Source organism: Blennius ocellaris (assembly GCF_963422515.1).
Source record: "Blennius ocellaris genome assembly, chromosome: 4".
Classification (NCBI taxonomy): domain Eukaryota; kingdom Metazoa; phylum Chordata; class Actinopteri; order Blenniiformes; family Blenniidae; genus Blennius; species Blennius ocellaris.
This window is the reverse complement of record NC_137653.1, coordinates 20,323,734-20,343,578: the sequence shown is the minus strand read 5'-3', so window position 1 is coordinate 20,343,578 and position 19,845 is coordinate 20,323,734. Positions and strand designations below refer to the sequence as shown.

At 43.0% G+C, this 19,845-nt stretch overlaps 1 protein-coding gene across 1 annotated transcript; it reads right to left on the bottom strand.

The window, feature by feature from the left end:
• Positions 1–9,448: 9,448 nt before the first annotated feature.
• On the bottom strand, positions 9,449–17,966 carry LOC308129729 (bone morphogenetic protein 7-like). Its single transcript, XM_080495764.1, has 7 exons — positions 17,378–17,966; positions 13,456–13,645; positions 11,477–11,625; positions 11,136–11,342; positions 10,956–11,035; positions 10,765–10,875; positions 9,449–10,678 (listed from the first exon to the last, which is right to left on the bottom strand). The coding sequence occupies exons 1-7, from the start codon at positions 17,781–17,783 to the stop codon at positions 10,529–10,531; spliced, it is 1,293 nt and encodes a 430-aa protein (XP_080351890.1). The 5' UTR covers positions 17,784–17,966; the 3' UTR covers positions 9,449–10,528.
• Between the last annotated feature and the right edge of the window lie 1,879 nt (positions 17,967–19,845).

Here is a 19,845-nt window from a genome sequence, read left to right as displayed (position 1 = left end):
GGAGTGGAAAATACCAAGGAGAGACAGACTCATGCATCTGTTATTTTGGTCACCCCCCCCCCCCCCCCCCCCCCCCCCCAATTTCATCTCATTTTGGTGGGAAATCTAAACCCTCTCTCTCGCTCTTGCTGTCTGTTTATATACTGGCATTATTTTTCCACTATTACTTAGATGCAGTTGGGACTCGTGCATTAAACATGTTTTCCACATATGAAAACATGAAACATTTTAAACTGAGAAAGTTTCTGTATCTATAATCAGAAAAATGACAAACTGCTTTAATAACAAATAGATCAATATTTACTGCAGAAATGTATTTCCATAATCATTTCATTTACAGGAATAAAGTTTTCTCAACTATAGAGTTTCTTTTTATGGTGCCGAGTAGAACAGTGGTCAGCACTCTGGCCTTGTCCTCGGTTCAAGTCCGGGTTAGGCTTGAAGGGACTTTTTGTATTATAAATTAATGTCATTTTCACCTATTAGCGATTTGACACTATAAAAGGTGTGGAAAATCTTCTCACGGATCAGTTAGGAGACCAGCCGGAGCTGTGTGTGATCATTTATGCGTCCTGCACACCATCTAGTGGACAGCAGCTGTCAGCTCCAAGGTTCGCTAAGCAGCACTTGATTTCCCAACATTTGCTGGTCGAGTCTCACAAAGCAGCATTACATCACAGCCTTTTCCCAAACGCAGCATCAGCATCCGAGAGAGGCCTTTGAAGTGCATCTTGTTTCACATGCATGCGAGGAAAAACGCAGTTGTGAGTCACTGTAAGAATATGCGTAAATAAGTTCTTAACACAAAGCAACTGACTTGCTGATCACCCACGAAAAACTAGAATTTTAGAAATGTATATGATATATGTTTTTCAAAAAACTTCAAATAATGTTTATTTATTTATGAATTAAAATTAAAAGAATAACCAGCGTAAGAGACAACAATGACAAGCTTATTTTCTGAAAGTACACCAGCATGGAAAACTTCACTACTGAACCTTGCTCTTGGTGTTTTTTTGGCCAAGTTGCCAAGTGAAACTGCAAATACAAGCTGTAATGTGACAGTTGGGAAGTGGTGGGAGTGACTGCAATTTCTAACAATTCAAACGCAGTCTTTGTAAATGTCAGCGGTGGAGGTGGTTTTGTCTAAATGTGTTAGTTGTGGCAAAGGCTGCAGTGCTAAAACAGTTGTGAGCATGCATGTGTGCCTACTGATCAGACACAACATTATGACCAGCGACGGGTGATGTGACTTACGTATGATGGGAAGGGGATTTTTTTTATTAAGCACCACGTTAACATTTTCCCTCCATAGTTGATCAATCAATCAACATTTATTTATAAAGCCCTTTACAACACTCAAGCTGACCAAAGTGCCTTCCAGTAAAAACAGACAGTAGAATGAGAAAGACAAGAATTAAAAGAGAACAAGAGTAAAAATACAATGCACTATATCAACAAGAGAAAAATCAAATAGAATCAAAATAAAATAAGATAAAGAAAGATATGATAAAATGTCAGCATATTACTTTGGATCAAAAGCCAGTCTGAATAAATAGGTTTTGAGTCTGGATTTAAAAAGGCCAAAGTTAGTTAAGGTATATCCGGTTTGTTCCAGAGTCTGGGGGCAGCAACTGAGAAATCCAGACCCCCCCAATGTCTACCTGGCTCTCGGGACTTCCAGGAGCAGCTGATTTGTGGACCTTAGCACCCGTTCAGTGTGCCGGACAGTCACAAGTTCTGCTAAATAAGGAGGGGCAGGGTTTAAAAAGTAAGTAAAAGAGTAAAATTTTAAAATCAACCCTAAAAGAAAAGAGCCAGTGAAGGGAGAAGAGGACTGGAATGATGCGCTGACGTCTTGGTGTATTTATTAAAAAGTGGGCTGGAGGCTTTTTTCATCAGTTGGAGGCGACTGAAGGAAGACTGGAGACACTGACATAAAACCAAGAGAGAAGCTCCAACAGAAGAAAACACATCTTTCAGTGATTTAGTGTGAAAAATGTCCAAAGAGCAACTAGTTGTTCTCGTATGCTGAAAAAGATTAGATGAGGAATGAAAGAGAGACAGATTCAAAGTGATCAAACACTGGAGAATGAGGGGCCGCAGCAGACTGGATGAGGCTTCTGCTCCAGCTACTCAATGCTCTCTCAGATATCACTTTGTTAATAACAACAACAACAAAAAACAAGTAAAAAGTCCTCACATGTGGAAACAGAGGCATCAGACAGAGGATTGGTGAGCGGGCTGGCAACAGAGTTGATGAGTTATGAGTAGTAAAAGGAAGAGTTTAGCAAGGACCGGATTGTGATGGGTAAGAGTATCTGCAAAAGCTCAGCTCTATATTGGTCAGTACCTTTCGTCAGTGGTCCAATATGGAGGGAACAGTTGTGAATAAGCAATGGAGTGGTGAGGGATTAAGCTCAATGGAAACTCAAGGTCCCATGCAGGATCCATTCCGCTAACCTTTTTTGTGCCAGATATCACAAACAGCCTTTGGAGGATGATTGGAGTCCAGGCCTCAGGGTTGTTTTGGGGAATAGGAAGGACCTACACAATATTAGACAGGTGTTCATAATGTTATGGCTGCTGATTACGAATGAGAGAGGCAAAACAGAGAGACACACACAAAAAAAGAGTGGGCAGAGGAAGCATGATATGACTCAAAGTGAGAAATCCTCTTCACCACAAACTAAATGATGCGTAGGCTTTCCCAGGACTGGGGGTTCACCTGCTGAGGCCCTGCAAAATCGATCAGTGAGAGCCGGGTTGCTGAGCCGTGTCCTCGTTCTTGTGAGCTGAACCGCAGAAGATGTTTCCTCCATGTGAACAACCTTGTTTTGTATTTTTTTTTCATTTCTGCAGCGAGCCAATAATGTTACCCAAAGAGGACCTTTGGATGTGTTGGTCAAAAAACACCGAGAAGTCAGTCGTTTGTTCTTGGCACCTCGTTCAATAAGGACGAAACATTAATTCGTATCTGCCCACCGAGGTGAGGAAAGCAGGAAGTGAGCAGTTGAACAACAGGAAGATGATCACAACACAAGATTATGGTCCTCTGCTTCTTTTTTTTTTTTTTTGTTATTGTTGCTTCTTTCTTTTTGCTTTGATGCTTGTATGAGCGAGTTCAAGCTTGTCAAAAGCAACGATTTCCCGCCCTCACTACACCAGGCAAAACGCCAAAGCCATCAGGCAGTCATACGCCTACCATCAGCTGAGGAGTTGCACAGCAGTCTCATTTCTAATTATACACCCAACAACAGAGAGCCACGGAGTGAGGGAGCGAGCGTGTGGAATATGGAGAGAGGAAGAGGAGGTTGATTACAAATGGAAGAGAGGCGAGGAGTGCTACTCAGCAGCAAACACAGGGTGAACAAGTTCAGATGTGAGAGACTGTAAGAGAGGGAGAGGAATAAAGAAAAATAGGGTAGAGGGAGAGACATTAAATATGTCTGAGAAAGGTTAACGGGACTGACTGACGGACTGAGCAGAGTGGGAGTGTAAAATGTAAAAAGCGAGTAGGAGGGATAAGAGAGTGAGAGAGAGAGAGAGAGAGGAGGAGGAGAAGAGAGAAGAGGAGAAAAGGAGGAGTACATGTCTGATAGACAGTCTGTAGAGCTTGTCTGGATTCCTCTGCTCTGTTTTGCTTCTTCACCTGCAGCCTGTGAGGACGACACAAGCCAGACAGGTGTGTGTGTGTGTGTGTGTGTGTGTGTATATGTGTGTGTGTATGAGTGAGTGAGTGAGTGAGTGTGTGTGTGTGTGTGTGCGTTGAGCATCTCCCTTCACGCTGTTCACATGGATGGATGCTCTCTATGAAGATGGATGCAGACAGACACAGATGGGTGAAGGATGAAACATGCAGGTGAGTCTTAAATGAAAAACTGTTTGTCTTATTTTAGGCGTTTGAAGAATTCGCACAAAACAGCGATGACATAAGTGCTCTGCATGCATGACTGAGGAACTCTTTGTGGAATAAACTTGGTCTTGTGATGTTTCAGTGTGATAGAAAAATTATCGCACTAAGTATAATATTGGCACCGCGAAGCAAATCATCTCATCCTCAGTAGAGATTGTGACTATCATGGCAGCAGCAAACACACTGGACTCTGCCGTACATACGCCTCATTTCCATAGATTAGTGACCTGCAGTGACCGCGCTCCCTTCGTAGGGCTATTAAGCTTGCAAGCACCTCAGGGCCTTATTGAGACACCATCTAATCATACCTGTCTGGGTCACTGTGAGCACACAGCCCACACTTCCATGTCATTTGAATTCATTTACATTCGCACCACAGGCATTTTGCTGACAGAGACTAATCTAGTCATGCCTGGTGGTGGAATAACGCTGAGTGCTCACATGGGATTGTCAGCGTGAAGGTTTCGTCTGATCCCACACACGCACTCAGACATAGTAGCAGAAACAGCTCCTATCAGGGACATGGCTGTCAGGAAGAGTGAAAGAGGTCCATTGAGCAGTGATGCTCAGCTGTGGTGATGACATAATGAAGTGAGCTTTGCACCGACAGGCTGTAAAAGTCCCCGGCAGATGCTTTCCTACAGCGTAAAGACTATGGCTGCGGTGTCTTTGAGCAGGTATTGTGTGTCGGGCCACAAGGCAGTTATATTTAGCTCACGTCAGTGAACTGACTCACTTCTTTACATGCATATAAGTAAGAATGTGTGTTTTTTAGAAGCCATGTAACCCAACAAAAACAGATGCGGATTGCACATTTAACAACCCAATTCGGTTGACTCACTCAGTGCACTTCTACATTTCAAATATAGAAAGAAAACTGTGTTTAAATACATTATCAATGAAAGAAGTTAAACCCCTAAAAAAAAAAAACCTCGCTCAAACTTTACACCTGCTACCATCAATTTAATTTGCCGTGTCCTCACGCCATCCATCCTTCCACCATCCACACTGTGCAATACTTTGTTACCATAGTAACTTTTTTACAAAGGAGTTGAGAGAGCAAACTGAACTCGGTCAATATAGCAATCGGTGGCTGGTAAGCTATCGTTTCAATTTGATGGTGAAGTAGTTGTTCAGATTTCAAAGGGATATTTCCACGTGGCACTTCCAGAAGGAAAAAAAAAAAAAAAAAAAAAAAGAACATTTCTTGCAAGAATCATCTGAAAAATAAAACATCAAAAAGAAGACTTCCTACAGGGGATGCAATTAACTTCTCTTTCTTGACACCTTATTTGAGAGGATGTAAACTGCACTGATATTTGTTTTGTTTTTTTTCCCCTCCAGCTCAGACTGTGATGATGACCTTGGATCTTCAACACTTGCCAAGATACAAATGGAATCTGTGATCACGACGTCGCCTCTTCTTCTGCGGGAAATCATGCAGTGTTGGTGCAAGTAAAAGACAGCCAATGAGCTTCACAACAAATCTGGCTGTGGTCCCAGTCAGGGACAGCCTCCCACTCAAGAAACGTGACCAAAGACCAAGCTCACCTGTGCAACGGCAGCAGCAGCAACAACAACAACACGATGCCGCAAATTTCAAGGTGCCATACCCATACAAGGGCCTTCGTGAGTGTAAAGCAAAACACATGGTCCCACTTCAGCCTGTACCGAGACGGGTCCCTGCCCTGTACCAGCCCTGGACGCAGACCCACTCATCAAGTAGGTCCAAACCTCGTGACCTCTCTGCATTCAGAGAGCATCACGGGTGGGCAGAGTGGAGGGACTTCAGTCCTCTGCACACTGGTTGGGACTTTTCTCACCACTATCAGCACCAGAGGCAGTCGTCCAACGCAGCCGCACTACATCCAGGCCATTTGCAATTCCCCTCCAAATTAGATCCCATCTCACTGGTGTCTGAGGAGTTCCATAAAGTGAGTGGGGGGTACAGCTGGGACAGGACAATCGGGGACAGGAGCTTGAACCCGGAGCAGCTCAGCTATGGCAGAAATAAAGTTCCATATGTGAGAAGAGGAGACCGGAAAGCTGAGTTTTTCCCGAGAATTGAAAAAACAAGTCATCTATTTCTGAGCCTACCTCACTCCCCGTGTGCCGATCTCACATTACAACACGATTTGTTGCACAAATCATCGAAAGCGTACAAATATTCTGCCGCTGGACATTGTTTCATGAGGAACTCCCGTGACGACGCAAGCACCCCCATGAAGGAGGAAACTCCAAGGTCTCCCTCGGCTCATTCTGCTGAGCACGTTTCCTCCCCAGACTCTCTAAACCGCTTCCCCTGGCTGATCCCTCACTTTGTGGCAGGTTCTCTAATTGAGCTCGGAGACGGACAGCTCCGAAGGGTGGAGCACCTGCAGACAGAAGACTTCCTGCTCGGCTCACTGGCTTGTCCAGACCTGCGGCTGAGCTGCTGCACCGTGCAGAACATCTCCCCATCAGCCTCCGCCTCCTCTGTCTCCCGCCTCCTCATCCTCCTTCACGAGCAGCAGTCTCAGGTGAAGGGAAACCACCCCGCGGTGTTGTTATTCACAGCACCCCTCACAAGGAGCCGTTGTATAGTATTTTCCATATTCTTGTCACTGAACTTTTATAGGTGTAAAGAAGGCTAAATACATGGTTGCAGCAGAGGGGTTAAAGCTGAGAGCGTCTGAAGTTAATAATGAAGAGACGAGATTATATTAAAGACATAGGCTTGTTGACATTGCAGCCCAGCAAAGTACAAGCAATCCAAGTCTGTAATAATTTGCAGCTGAAAATAGTCCCCAGGCATCGCACTCTTGTCTCCTTTAAAATAATACTGGCTGCACATTACATCGGTTGCAGCTTCTTTTTTTTTTATAAAGCAGCTTCTCTAAGTCAGTGTGACTTTATGCTGAGGCGATAATGGCAATATTTACGAAATCTCATCAAACTATATTCCAGGATCTTCTGTACCTGCTCATATGATAGGTACAGTAACACTTTGTCTTATTGTTGCAACTGTTATTTCTGTCGCAAAATGCTGTAGGTTTCTTTTTTCTTCTCCCCACTGTAGATGTGTCTGCCCTAAATAACACACACGAGCGGATTGTTACCATGTGCATGAGGCCAGTTCATCACAGCTGTTTTATTACTACCTGTAGTCATTACTTTCATAATCATAGAATAAATTATCGCGTTGTGTTCAATATAAGGGCATCAGATTCAGAGCTATGGGTGAAAAAAAAAATGTGTTCTTGAATGACATTGAATAACATTTCAGTACAGAAATGCAATGCATGTGTGATTAAAGTACATTTATTTTAGAGAGTTCCACAAAAGAGCTTACAGAAGCTGTAAAAGAACAGGTTGAACAACTCCATTGTTTCAAATGATCAAACACCCATGTCTTGTTGTGTTACTGTCAACATTTAAGATGATTCCCTAAAAATGACACAACATCACCCCCTAGTGAGTGTGTGTGTCCATTCTAACCTATGCGTGTGTTCCCGCCCCGCAGGAGTTGGTCGATGTATATGTAGAGTACCCTTTCTTTGTGCGTGGCCGGGGCTGGTCTTCCTGCAGCCCTGAGAGGACGGCCCATCTCTGTGGCCTGCAGTGCCGCCAGCTCAGCGTGGGGGACGTCTGCCTGGCCCTCACCCCCGTCTCAGCTCCGCAGATTCCACCGTCTGCCATCCTGGGGCAAAAGGCATCACCAAAGAATCCAGAGGGAGGGTGTGGGGCCCTCAAGCCACAGCCAGCTCAAACCCCTCTGTGTACACACATTGCTCCAGGGCCAAAGCTGCAAGCGGGGCAGAGGAAGACGGGACCAGAGGCTCTCCGCAGGAGACACTATTCAGCCCCCGAGCTTCGAAGTCCAGGGACTAATTGCATGAAGTGAACAGGGGTCACTGCTTTACGGGGAGGGAGAAAGTCGCTCTCTTTTATGCTCTGCAGCAATCAGTCTGAGCATGCTGTATTTCTACCTCCTCCATAATATTTCTGTGCTTTGGCTGTCATTTATGGTTCAGCAGGGAGGAGTAACAAAGAACAATTCAGTAACGTTAACTGTCAGGATCTCCTGAAGTGAAACTTACATTAGCCCAACCACATTTGTTCAAAGCTGTCAGGGATCACTGAATGATAATTACTTGTGTCAGAATTCAAGGTTTCATTTTCCATTCCCCTGATCAACATCTTTACAATGCATCATATTTTATTCATGGCAGCCAGGCTAAGCCTCAGTCTACGTTGCCACAGGGAGCTGCTTCACTGGCAGTTCATCTAAGGGAAATCCTGGCGGTTCAAACAACGCGGTTGGTGGAATCTTTGCTCAAATGTGAAAGTTCATATTATTTCTAGCTGTTCTGACTAAATCAGCCCACGTTCCTTGTGAAGCACATGAAGAAAAAAAAAAACATACACCCTCAGGTCTTTTTTTGTTGCTGTTGATACAGTTCAGAGTACATCTCTCTTCTGTCTAATATGATGTAGTAAAGGTATTTTCCTCAGTTTAAGAGGGTTGTACTGACAATCAACACAACTTTCAATTGTGTAAGTAGGGTTTAGTCTTCAGCTTCTACCTCTATTTTCTATTTACAAATATAATCTGTGTGTATAACGTCGTGGGCTATGAAGTCTAGGAACCCTGATTCTTGGTGAATGTCTGTTTGCATGGTTGTTTCATGCCTGCGTTGTAGGTATCCTCTGCTTTTTGTATTGACGCTGCCTTTTAACTATTGTTATGAATGAAGAGACTAAAGCAGTTGTACTATCAAGGTGTGTTGACTGTTGTACGGTAACTTGTCAGGTCTTTGATGTGATTTTCTCCCCAAAGTGTGCAGAGAGAATAAAATGGACCTGCAGACCTTGTGGATTCAGTTGTGGCTTCACAGTTGAGCTTTTCTTGCTTCATCAGTTATATAAAACATTACAGTGATGGGTGCCATGAAACATGCCCAATGAATGAATTGATATCGTACATCAGCTCATCATGGATGTTTCTACATGGTCTACTTAAAGGAACAGCAGAATTTAATGCATAATCTAAAAAAAAAGATTCAAACTGTCAAAAGGTTTAAGGTGTATAATTAGAAGAAAAGTGGAATTTAAAGGGAATTAAATCTTCAACAGAATTGCATCTCATTTCAAGGGATGACATGAAGGTCTGTATAAACTGGATTCATCCAAGTTAAACTGTTACAAAATGATTAGTGGAGCTCCAGAATACAATTAAATATATATATATATATATCTTAAATGACTTTCAGACATCTTTTGAGTATAAAGCAAATACTGTATTTGAAACCATCTGTAATGAGACACTGTGCATACCGTTGACTGAGATTCTAGAAAACCCGTCTTTGTGTTATGACCCACCATGTCTGGGGCAAAGGAAGAAGCCACGTCTCATTTAAGCTGGAAGCAAAAGCATCAATATAGTAGTTGAATAGCTCAACTAAACGTCTTCCATTTAGAAATCTTAGGTTATATATTTAAGGGTAGATAAATGCCAATACTTACAAGTTACATCAAGTAACAAATCTGCTTTGTTTCCCTTTAACGGATTCACGTCTTTCTTTCCGGGTATAGATATTTTGACGCGATCACTGTGATGTTGAATAAATCAAACAGCCCCTCCTTGCTGCTGGGTGCCACATGTTATTGAGAGAGAGAAAGTTTGAAACACAGACGGGTCCTTTAATTTGTAAAGCAAAGCAGAAATGTTAAGGGAATAGTATGTAAAATTTGAGCCATAAATTAAGATTTCTTAGCCCATTTATTTCTTGCCAAAACATGAAGCATCAGCAGTGAAAACGGTTGCCATTTTTAAGCCACTTGTTGAGGTAAAAATGAAAAAATGAAAAGCTTTCAAAAGTGACATAATAAAATTACAGCCTCATTTCGCCCACCTGCAGCTTCGACCCTCTCTCACACATGCAGCAAGGTGCCCATGTTGTACAGATGAATCAGACATCTTACCCACTTCCAAACTTCCACAGGTGCAGTGATTCATGTGTGCGCAAAGAGCTGAAGTCGCACAGCATGGCCTGTGTGAAGCCCACTCATTGTCCTGACACCTGAGCCAGTCCATCTGGCATGTTGAATTTGGTTGAAGACAGCAGCTTTTTAAAAAAAAAAAGGTGTTTCTCTCATCAGGGACACAAAGTTCATTTGGTGGTTCAATATGGCCGCAAAAGTTTCTGAGCTATGAAATCCATTATCAAGTGTACATCATGACACGGGCCATAATTCATATCCTCATCTCAGGTGTTCAGGTCCAGATACGCGCTGCTGCACGTGATCTGAGCTCTGGGAAAACGGGGGGAATCGTAACTTTTTACAAGATGTTGTGAGCACTAAAATTTCAGTTTGAGTTGTAGGAGTAACTCCACACTACCAAGTGTCTTTGAGGTCAACACCAAGGCACATTTAAAGTTTAATGAAATCATTACTTATAAAAAAAATACCAACAAAAAACAAATAAACAAACAAGAGAATCAGAATAAAACTTGCTCTTCCATCATCACTCAAGTCAGTTATCTTTTGTCTCTGGGATTAAAATTGTTTTGTCCTTCAGCAGATCTCCAGAGTTGTGGAACTCTGGGTAAAGGAGGGGTATGAAAACAGTCAGTGACAGCCGCAGGCCCGGACCACCATGTTGCGGTACTTCTTGAGGATCACGTTGGAGCTGTCGTCAAAGTAGAGCACCGAGATGCCATGAAGCTGCGTGGGGGCGCAGCAGGGTCTGGGCACTGCCTCTGGGTTGATGAAGTGCACCTTTTCAACGACAATGAGCACAATTAACTCCTAAAAGCTGTGAAGATTGTGACGGCACCGTGGATCAGGGGCCGGTAGACGCTCACCAGGGTTTGTACGATGGCATGGTTGGTCGCATTCATTTGCGAGTTGAGAGGGAAGGCACACTCCCCTTCACAGTAGTACGCCGAATAGCCTTCTGGCGCGATGATCCAGTCCTGATCAGAGGAAAAACCACGAGGAACAGGTCAGGAAACCACTTTTCAAGATACCGCATGTTGAAACGTCTGAAGTGTACCTGCCATCCCAGGTCCTTGAAACTGACATACAGCTCGTGTTTTTTACAGCCGTCTTTGGAGAGTCCAAGTGCATCTGAAACTGTCAACATGCAAACAACAAACGGTTCACAACCGAGACGTGTTGGGCGACGTTCAATTCTGTGGTTCTGAACTTTTTTTTTTTAGAGGGGTGCAGTGACCTGTTGCAGCCTCCACCGCCTTGGCTGCGTCTTGGGCGGTCCTCTGGGGTTTGGAGCGGTTGGAATGGCGCCCCCTGTGGCCATGAGCAGAGCGGATGCTGCGGAATCGCACCTGGTTGGCTTTGAAGAAGACGACCAGGAAGGGCTGCTGGTCCTGGTGTCTGCTGCCCGTCACCAGTCCGGCCAGTCTGGGAGACCGCCTCTGGCCTGACGGGGAGGACACAGAACATATAGATGTACAGTCATACTCTTTTGTTTATCAATGCAGCCTGCGATAACCTTCTCCACGGATATAGCAGGACGTAGTGGGGCGGTCGGCTGGGATCCACGTAGTTACCTACCATGAACGTCCTCCACAAACAGATGGAGACCGAGGTTCTGTTCAGGTTTGACCAGCCAGAGGTTGCTGGTGGTGGTCAGATCAAACACCAGCCAGCTCTCTTCTGAGGACCAAATATCCCGCTGGTCCAGCAGCAGAAGCTTCACTTCACTGATTTAGAGAGAAAGATGCTGGACATGTAAGAGTTTCAAGGCTAAAATCACTGCAAGTTCAAGAACCAATTTCAGAGAAGTCGTCTGATGAATTCTCGGCCACAAATTCAAACCGGTGTGGCATCATGTCCACAAATTAAAAGAGAAGTCATACATGATGTGCTGAACAGATATTTCTTTTCCGTGCATTGGAAGAATGAAATGCAATGAAGTTGTGAGTCAACATACAGAGAATTTGACTGCAGTTAGAATTAATGTATGGATTCAAAATGTAATTTCTTTCAATAAATCTAGTGTGATTTCTCTGGTAAATTCCCTTTGATACTCTCAAGGCTCCTGCGGTGAAGAATATCAGAGCTGCACCTTATTAGCATTATTTAAAAAGAAATGGCAGGGTCTGATATGCATCATCTTAAGGGCAGAGGTCGCAGACGATTGTTTTGTTTAACAGGCCGAGTGTCAGACATCAGGGAGACGTCTGTCTTTCTTCTGCCTTTGTGTTAACCGAGAAGGACAATGGTGTCCTCAACGCCTCTATCAGCGCCACTGTAACAGACCTGCTGACCGCATACAAATCCCCTTTTTAATCATAAGCGGCTCGTTGGTGATTGTTAAGATATTCAAATCACTCGTGTTTTACAAGCAATTCAGCGGAACGTTTCCTCCGACTTTTTTTAGTATCATAGTGCCACAGCATCCGTGGCTTTGTAGCGTGACAATTTAAGAACATAGCATGACGGCTCACATCGAGTAAGAACTCTAAATCGACGCAGGACTCCTTTCCTCCCCGAGACAAGAATATGTGTGTTACATAAAGCCAGTGTGAAAGAAATTGCCGTGTGGGTTGGTGGTGAGGCTGTGAAAAAGAAGGCAGTGTGTGGACTTTGAGTAGTGATTAATTTTGTGTGTGGCTTGAGAGAAGGAAAATAAAATGGCGTGAAAGGAAAACAAAAGCCGACAGACAAAACAGAGCCAAACACGGAGGAGCGGCCACCTGTGCAAAAGAAAACGTGTGACGCGGCATGCCTCCGGTGTTATTTTGTGGTTGGAGCAGCGCGATATAAATGCAGGTCTCCGGGGAAGTGTCCTGTTCTGACTCAGAGCAAACTGCTGGAGAGGACCACTGCATTTCTGTAATTGACACTAATGTCTGTGTAAACAGTGCCTGTGTCGACACTACCATCAGCAGGAATAAGCAGTGGGGAGATGGAAGTCTGACAGGCAGGTTTTTCACAGAAAAAAAAAACAAAACACAGTAGTACAAAGTGTACAGGCCAGTTCAACTCAACCACTTGTACCATGTGGCCAAGATTACAAGATAACTGCATTTAGTGACAAAATGAAAAGTACTTATGACACAGTCAGTAGGATCAATCCGAATTATTTTGCAGTGTACCGAGAACTTCTTTTGTAATCAAGTTATGTTTCCTGTTTCGTCTCGGTTGGGGAAACTCTCCACTTAACCCATCCTAGTCATATTTATCCTGCACTACATGTACATAGCCACTGGCAAAGTTTGGTAAAGACTGGCAATTTGGGGGGAAAAAAAACTAAAAACTCACTATATACTTTAGAATGATGGCACACCAATACAGCTATGATAAAAGTCAAAATGTTGCATGAATCCACCATAAAATCAAAGCTACATTGATTTTCTTGATCCTTTTGGAGCCATAATCATAATGAAAAATTTCAGATTCTTTATTAACACCAATAGAAGAGTCCAGACAGTGCTCGTAGCCACTTTCGTGTGTGTTTATGCACACAAGAAGGCTGACAAAAGTTAGCAATAAAAGAACATGGAACGGAAAAGAGGGGTCGTCCTCACCTGTTGGTAGGGTCCCGCTGCACCTGGTAGACACTGACTCTAAAGGTTTTATTTCTATGGTGTTCCTGGATGAAGTCCTTGTAAATCCTGAGCTCCGCTGCCGTAATGGCCTCTCCTTCTGGTATACGAGAAAGGTCGAATTGAAACTCCCTCGTGTGGCGATGGAACAGAAGATCCTGATCCTGTTCCGCTGTTGGAATAAGAAGAAGAGGACGTTGCTTTAAAAACGGCTTCCTGATTTTATTTATTTTTTTCTTCTAATGTGCGGGTCGGGACACACAGGCTGTGCACACAGACATGGGAAAGGGAAACCATTTTGTACAATCTGAACAATAAAACAGTTGGCGGTTACAATATCTGTTAAAACTGTTGATTCATGTGACTCTCTGATGTGTGCTGCTCTGTCCGCAGCTCGGACGCCGTCAGAAATAGGAAGTATCCTGCCTCCGTTGAGTGAAGCGATTGATCTAAACATCTCGAGTCAATCTTCCCATGCACGCCAACGTTTGGGGGGAGAAAAACACATTCATTGCTCAGTTTGGCTCCCCTGTTTAAATTGCACACATGTGCTGACCACAAGAAAAGGCCCGTTAAGGCACAGCCCGGAAAACCACTGCAGCCAGTGTGCTTTTACAAACACCCTCGCATAAAACACAGAGCCACACAAATTCATGTGCGTCTTTACTACCAAGGTCTGTGCCCAGCCACACCTCTCTGATCACTTTGCAATGCAGTAGTACCCTGCAGCCATTTGCCTCCAATTGTAGTGGCGAGCCGGCGGTCGCCTACGACGCCGAGAGGTCTCCGCCCTGTCTCGATGCCGGCTCAAGCTCTCCCAAACTCAGAATTTGTTGTGTTTGTGTTGGGTCAGCGACAACACCGGAGCTTCCCGCGGCTTTCCGGTGTCGTGTTTTCACCGCATCATAGCCGACGTGCTCGTCCTCGAGATGGGCCGCAGAGGGAGCGGAGATCATCACCCTCGAACACATCCTGCCTGCTGGCACTCGCCATGATATCATCATGACACGCCATTGTTTCTGGGCACAGACATCAGCCCTCATGAGACACAGGCACTACAAGCAGAGCTTTTCGCATGGCACTACAGAGCTCACACACACACACACACACACTTCTGAAAACACTTTTTACAACACAGGGCCGCTCATCGTTAAGAGCAGTGCATTCTGAACCCTGCTAGTCATTTGTTTGACCGCAATTAAATGCCGGAGGGGAACAAGGGGCGATTTTATGAAAGCAATAATTGCTTGTAAGGACTTGGTGTGTTTATGTTAGGGACCATTAGCTGCAGAGATCAGACCTCAGATATGCAAACATCCCTCTGGGAGGCATTTCAACACTCGAGGTCCCTCCTGCCCCTGCAGGGCCACACAGCCACGGAGCCATCATTAACCTATTGCAGTTTTATAGTAGTAGACCGCTTGTTTTTTTCCAAATCAACTTGGGGTGGGGGTGTGGGGGGTGAGGCCTATCCAGTTTGCATACTAAATAAAAAAAAACAAAAAAACCCAACTCTAAATATTGTGGAAATCTGACCTGGTTTAAGCATGAATCTGGATGTAGTTAAATGTAATGTCAAATCTCTCATGTCTAATGCCATGAATACCTGCATCCGTTGGCAAGTCTACACAAACCGTTTTACAAAACAGAAAAAGCTGCAAATTATAGGATCATTTAAAAAAGTAAATTACTTTTTTATGCTGAGAAAGAAGAACAATTGCAGCTCCAGTGTTTTCAGAGTTTAAAAAAAAGCAACTACTTCGGTAGTAACAAGATTGTCAAACACAACCATTTCAAATAAAAAACGAATAACTGTTGTTCACCAACATTTGTTCGTGGCCTACAGGGATTCGCCTCCAGGTGGGTTGCCATCAATACAAAGAAGCCCCACACTGAGCACATGTGTGTACTTCATGAGGGAAAAACAAAACAAAAAAACAACCTCTGAGGCAATAATCAGCCGGGGGGGGGGGCACAGGGTGTTACAAAGAGTCAGGCCACAAACTGCAAAATGTGCAGCGCAACTATCACAGTGTTGTCTGGGACAGTGTGCATTCATGTACACGTATAATGCAAGCATACAGCATGTAGACTTTCTGTGACCTCATAACTAAATTGTTCCCTTCTGTTAATGTTCTCTTACTGAATAAATGTTGCTGATTCAAATGAATTTACCAAAAAAAAAAAAAAATACAAAAATCTCCAGCAGGTTGCCTTCACATTGGAAGCTGTGGTCTGGAAGGGAAATACCATTAGCCAAGTGTGTGAAGTGATTTTAAGGAGACCACCTAGAAAGAGTTACTCCAGCGCAGCATGGGAGCCCGTTTAAACTTTGCCAATCGACTGCACAAGCGGAAACAGACTTAATACACTTTCATTATGGGTATTTTTGTTTTTAAATATATTGTCATTATGTAATAAAATCATTTCTCTAAAGCCGGTCTCTTCAAATGTGAAGTCTGCGGGTGATTTCCAGAGACGAAACTTTCCAAAGCTCATTAGTTTCAAACTGTCAGATGAAAGTTCATGACTTTGGACATTAAATTTTATGTTTGTGACTTTCAAGCAATCTCCAAATGTTTCATATTAACCACATGTTTATGTGCTGACTTAAAAAAAGAAAAGAAAGAAAGACTCTAAATTCCTCTGTAATGTGAAGGTTTGAGTTTAAGCTCAGGGGGGAAACGACCATTTGGAGACCAAGAAGGACAAACTTCACCTCCTCACATGGACCTGCAACCCTTTGTGTTTCATGCAGCCACAGGAGATGGTTTTTGGGTGGTTCAAGCGTCACACTCTCAACCATTTCCCCCCCAGGGATAGCAGAGCTGAATTAAATTGTCCACGGGGAGAAATAAAACCACAATTTCCTTTTTTAAAGCTTCCATCGTTTTGGAAGTTCTGGTCGGCACCTGCACCGACCAGGATTAGTACAGAAATAAGACACTCGGAAGCAGATTGTATGTTGATCTCGGGCAGGTTTTCCGTCACTGCTCAGGGGTTTAGAAATGTCTGTTCCAAGTCCTGATCAAGTGAACCAAAGCCTCGCTAAAAAAAACCCCAGGGCTTTGAAAGGATTCGGGGGGAAATCGGATACACGCATGTTGTCATAACATTTACAGCTTGGAATGCACAATGCTTGATTTCAAGTGAAGAAAGTGACCCAAAGCCACTCCGTCTGACACACACACCTATTACTGACTCATGCACTTGGTTGTGGTGCAATCGCTGTAAGGAGACTGAAAATTGAGAACATGTGAAGCTTTGTTTCTTAAGCATTGATAATTAAAAAGGTCAAAGTTGCTCAAAACTACATGACATTTAGAAGTAAATAAAAAAAAAAGATAAATAATAATAAGATTTAACAATAAATCCCACACAGATTTATTTTGAACTTTCATATTTGATGCATATTCACATGATGAAAGATGTTGGCACATTAATTAGGATATTCTGTCATCCACATATATTTGTCTGTTAACAAGATATCTCAAAAACTAATTCAGCAGGTATTCATTCTTCATAAAAAATGGTACACAGGTGCATTTTGGTCAAAGAAAGAAACCACTGGATATTGGTGGTGATCCGGATCAAAATGATTGTTACAATGGAAAAGTTTCATTTTGCAGTTTGTCTTATCTTGTGTGCCTTCAAATTATTGAAAAAAAGAACATGCTTGTCAAACTAAAATGTAAAAAAAAAAGGCAGTTGATCTGGATGTGGAATACGTGTCCATGTGTTTTTGTTTTTGTTGTTGTTCTTTAAATGTTGCCTTGCTCAACTTAAAACGTCCCAAAGGAAGTTGAACTCTGCAGGAGCAGGGGACGCATCTAAAACCTGCAGGGCTCAGGTTGTTACAGATCCAGGACTGGAGGATTCACTCAATGAAGTTGGCCTCTCTTACCCAGGTTGGCGAAGCTCATGACCGTGTCTGCGTCGTCCAGGAAGCGGCTGTCCTTTGGGGTCACCACCGGGTAGCTCTTCGTGGGTAAAGCCGGCACGCGCAGGGGATATCCGTGCGGCGGCGCTTCCGCGGAGATGGCGTTGTACAGGTCCAGCATGAACATCGGGGCCGCGTTGTGTTTGGTGTGCACGTGCGGCCGCGGGCGGTGCGGCAGCCCCAGGATGGAGAGGATCTCCCGCTGGATCTCCCGGCGCTCCTGGCTCCGCAGCCGGCCCTGGATGAAGCTGCTGGAGTGCACCCCGGAGTCCACCGAGAAGTTGGAGGAGGAGAAGGTGGCCCGCGCGGCGATCGCGCAGCAACCCCAGGACAGCAGGGTCGTCACTGTGGCCAAAGCGCATCTCACCATCGTTGCCCAGAGACTTTTACGCGCGGGGGGGACGGAGAGTCGAGAGTGAAGAGCGGAGGTGATGATTCTTCATAAAGACACGCGGGACGTGCAAGACAAAGTGGACACGCGCACAGTATCATCACCTGGTTTTGACGCCGAGTATCATGCCCTCTCGCCGTCCGCTCTGACGCACTGGCTCGAGCGTGATTAAGTAGCCACGCGCTCCTTTTGGTGGCAAACGTGGGAATGGGTTTTTATTGAGGCGCTGCGTCAGGGGAGGGGAGGAGTGGTTTACTGTGGTCCGGGGCAGGTTTAACACACAGCCGCGTGTTGGAAAGGACGATGGAAGTAGATCAATAGTTAATCCAATCTCAAAGGGGCACTTAATGGCGAGATAGATGTGGACTTGAAAAAAAACAACAAAATAATAATAGAAATAATCGGACACTGAGAGGAGAAACACGTGTACTGTATTATAGGGATTGTATTTAAATATTTAGTCTAGATAAGAGAGCAGGGACTGCAACTAATGAAGAGTTTTAATTAATCCAAACAGTGAAACAGACCGTCTTATAAATCAGTGTTTGAGTTAAGACAGACAGAAATAAAAATAAGCATAGATCGATGTGTAATATATAATAAAAGAATCATATTTATAATAATACAATTTAAATGGTCTTCTAATGCGTTCATATTACAATGGATAAAAAGGAACTATGCTATACACACTGGTGGATGCTTCCATATGATTTTGGTGTCATTTTCAGTCGGTTTTATTGTTTCTTCCAGCCACAAGACTTTGGTCCAGTTTTTTTTTTTTTTTTTTTAATATATATACAATTCTGAGGGTGAAAAAAACAGAATCACTAACGTTCAATATTCTAAAAATTCTCACATATCTCTCTTGAAAGATTTTCTCAAAAACCTTCCCATGAATCAGTAAAGACAGACCGAAATATAAGACATAAATACAAGTCCACGTGGAATATAAAAATATGACTTATATGGCCTTATAAGGCATTCGAAAAAAAAGAGGCACTATATAATATATGTCATTAAAACATGCAAATAAGTCAATTTAAATACTGCTTCACAATTGATAAAATTAGAAAATATAACATTGACATTCAGTTCAATATTAAAAGAGAAAGATTTAAAAGAAAATTGAAATGAATTATATTTTAAAACGGACAATATAACATCAAGAGAAATAGCATAATAAATAAACAACAAAAATACAAGAGGGATATAAAAGTATGCATATCACAGTTCAGACAAAAATAAACATCACATTTAAATACAAGCACAGAACAGTCCAAGTGAGTGCGAAACAACTTGTACCTTGTGAACATTTATTGTTTTAATATTTGTTTTTAAACTGGTCATTGGTTTCATTTTCACTCAGTTTTATAGTTTTACTTTATAATGGTTATACAGAATATTGACATTATTGTTGGCTGTGAGTTTATATATTCAACATTCACTTCAGATAAAATGAAAGATTTTATCTGAGGTGAATATCACACAATCACATAAAATGAAAGATTTGATGTAAATTATTTAATCATTTGTTATTCTTAAGTGCTATTTGGGACTCCATTTTTATGCTTTTGGGGAAAAAAAGGTGTTTTCAATATGTCATATCTAATTCCAATGGCTCTTTTTTTGTAGGATGACTCGTGACCCTAGATCATTTTTGAATGTATAGACCCACTATTCTGATATATTGTAAGTAAGGCACTAAAAGGCGCTGACTTTTGAACTGATTACAGGAAAGAAGCTTTTGAAATTTTCTTTCTTCATATTTCCTTGAGCTGCATTTCCACGGCAGGTGTTTTATGTTTGTATTTTCTATGTGTTTTTCGCCTCAATTTAGCTCCAGAAGATCCAGAATCTTTTTTGGCTAACTTTTCTCTTTGTAAAGAGAGTGCCTATAGAACCTCTTTGTATCCCAATGCAAACATTTGTCTCAGGTTGTCCTTTGGGTTGCATTGCTCTCCTCAACATCTGCTTCTTCAGCGCAGTTCATAAACCATAAACTAAGACAGCACTATTTTTTTTAAAAGTGAGTGGGTTCCCA

What these genes read in the sequence shown, in the direction of transcription:
- LOC308129729 (XM_080495764.1), bottom strand. Translation starts at nt 17,783, where the DNA reads ATGGTGAGATGCGCTTTGGCCACAGTGACGACCCTGCTGTCCTGGGGT. An exon ending in GGCGGTGGAGGCTGCAACAG is followed by an intron (nt 11,036 to 11,135) that starts GTCACTGCACCC and finishes GCATGTTGACAG; the next exon opens with TTTCAGATGCACTTGGACTC. An exon ending in ATGCCATCGTACAAACCCTG is followed by an intron (nt 10,679 to 10,764) that starts GTGAGCGTCTAC and finishes GTCGTTGAAAAG; the next exon opens with GTGCACTTCATCAACCCAGA.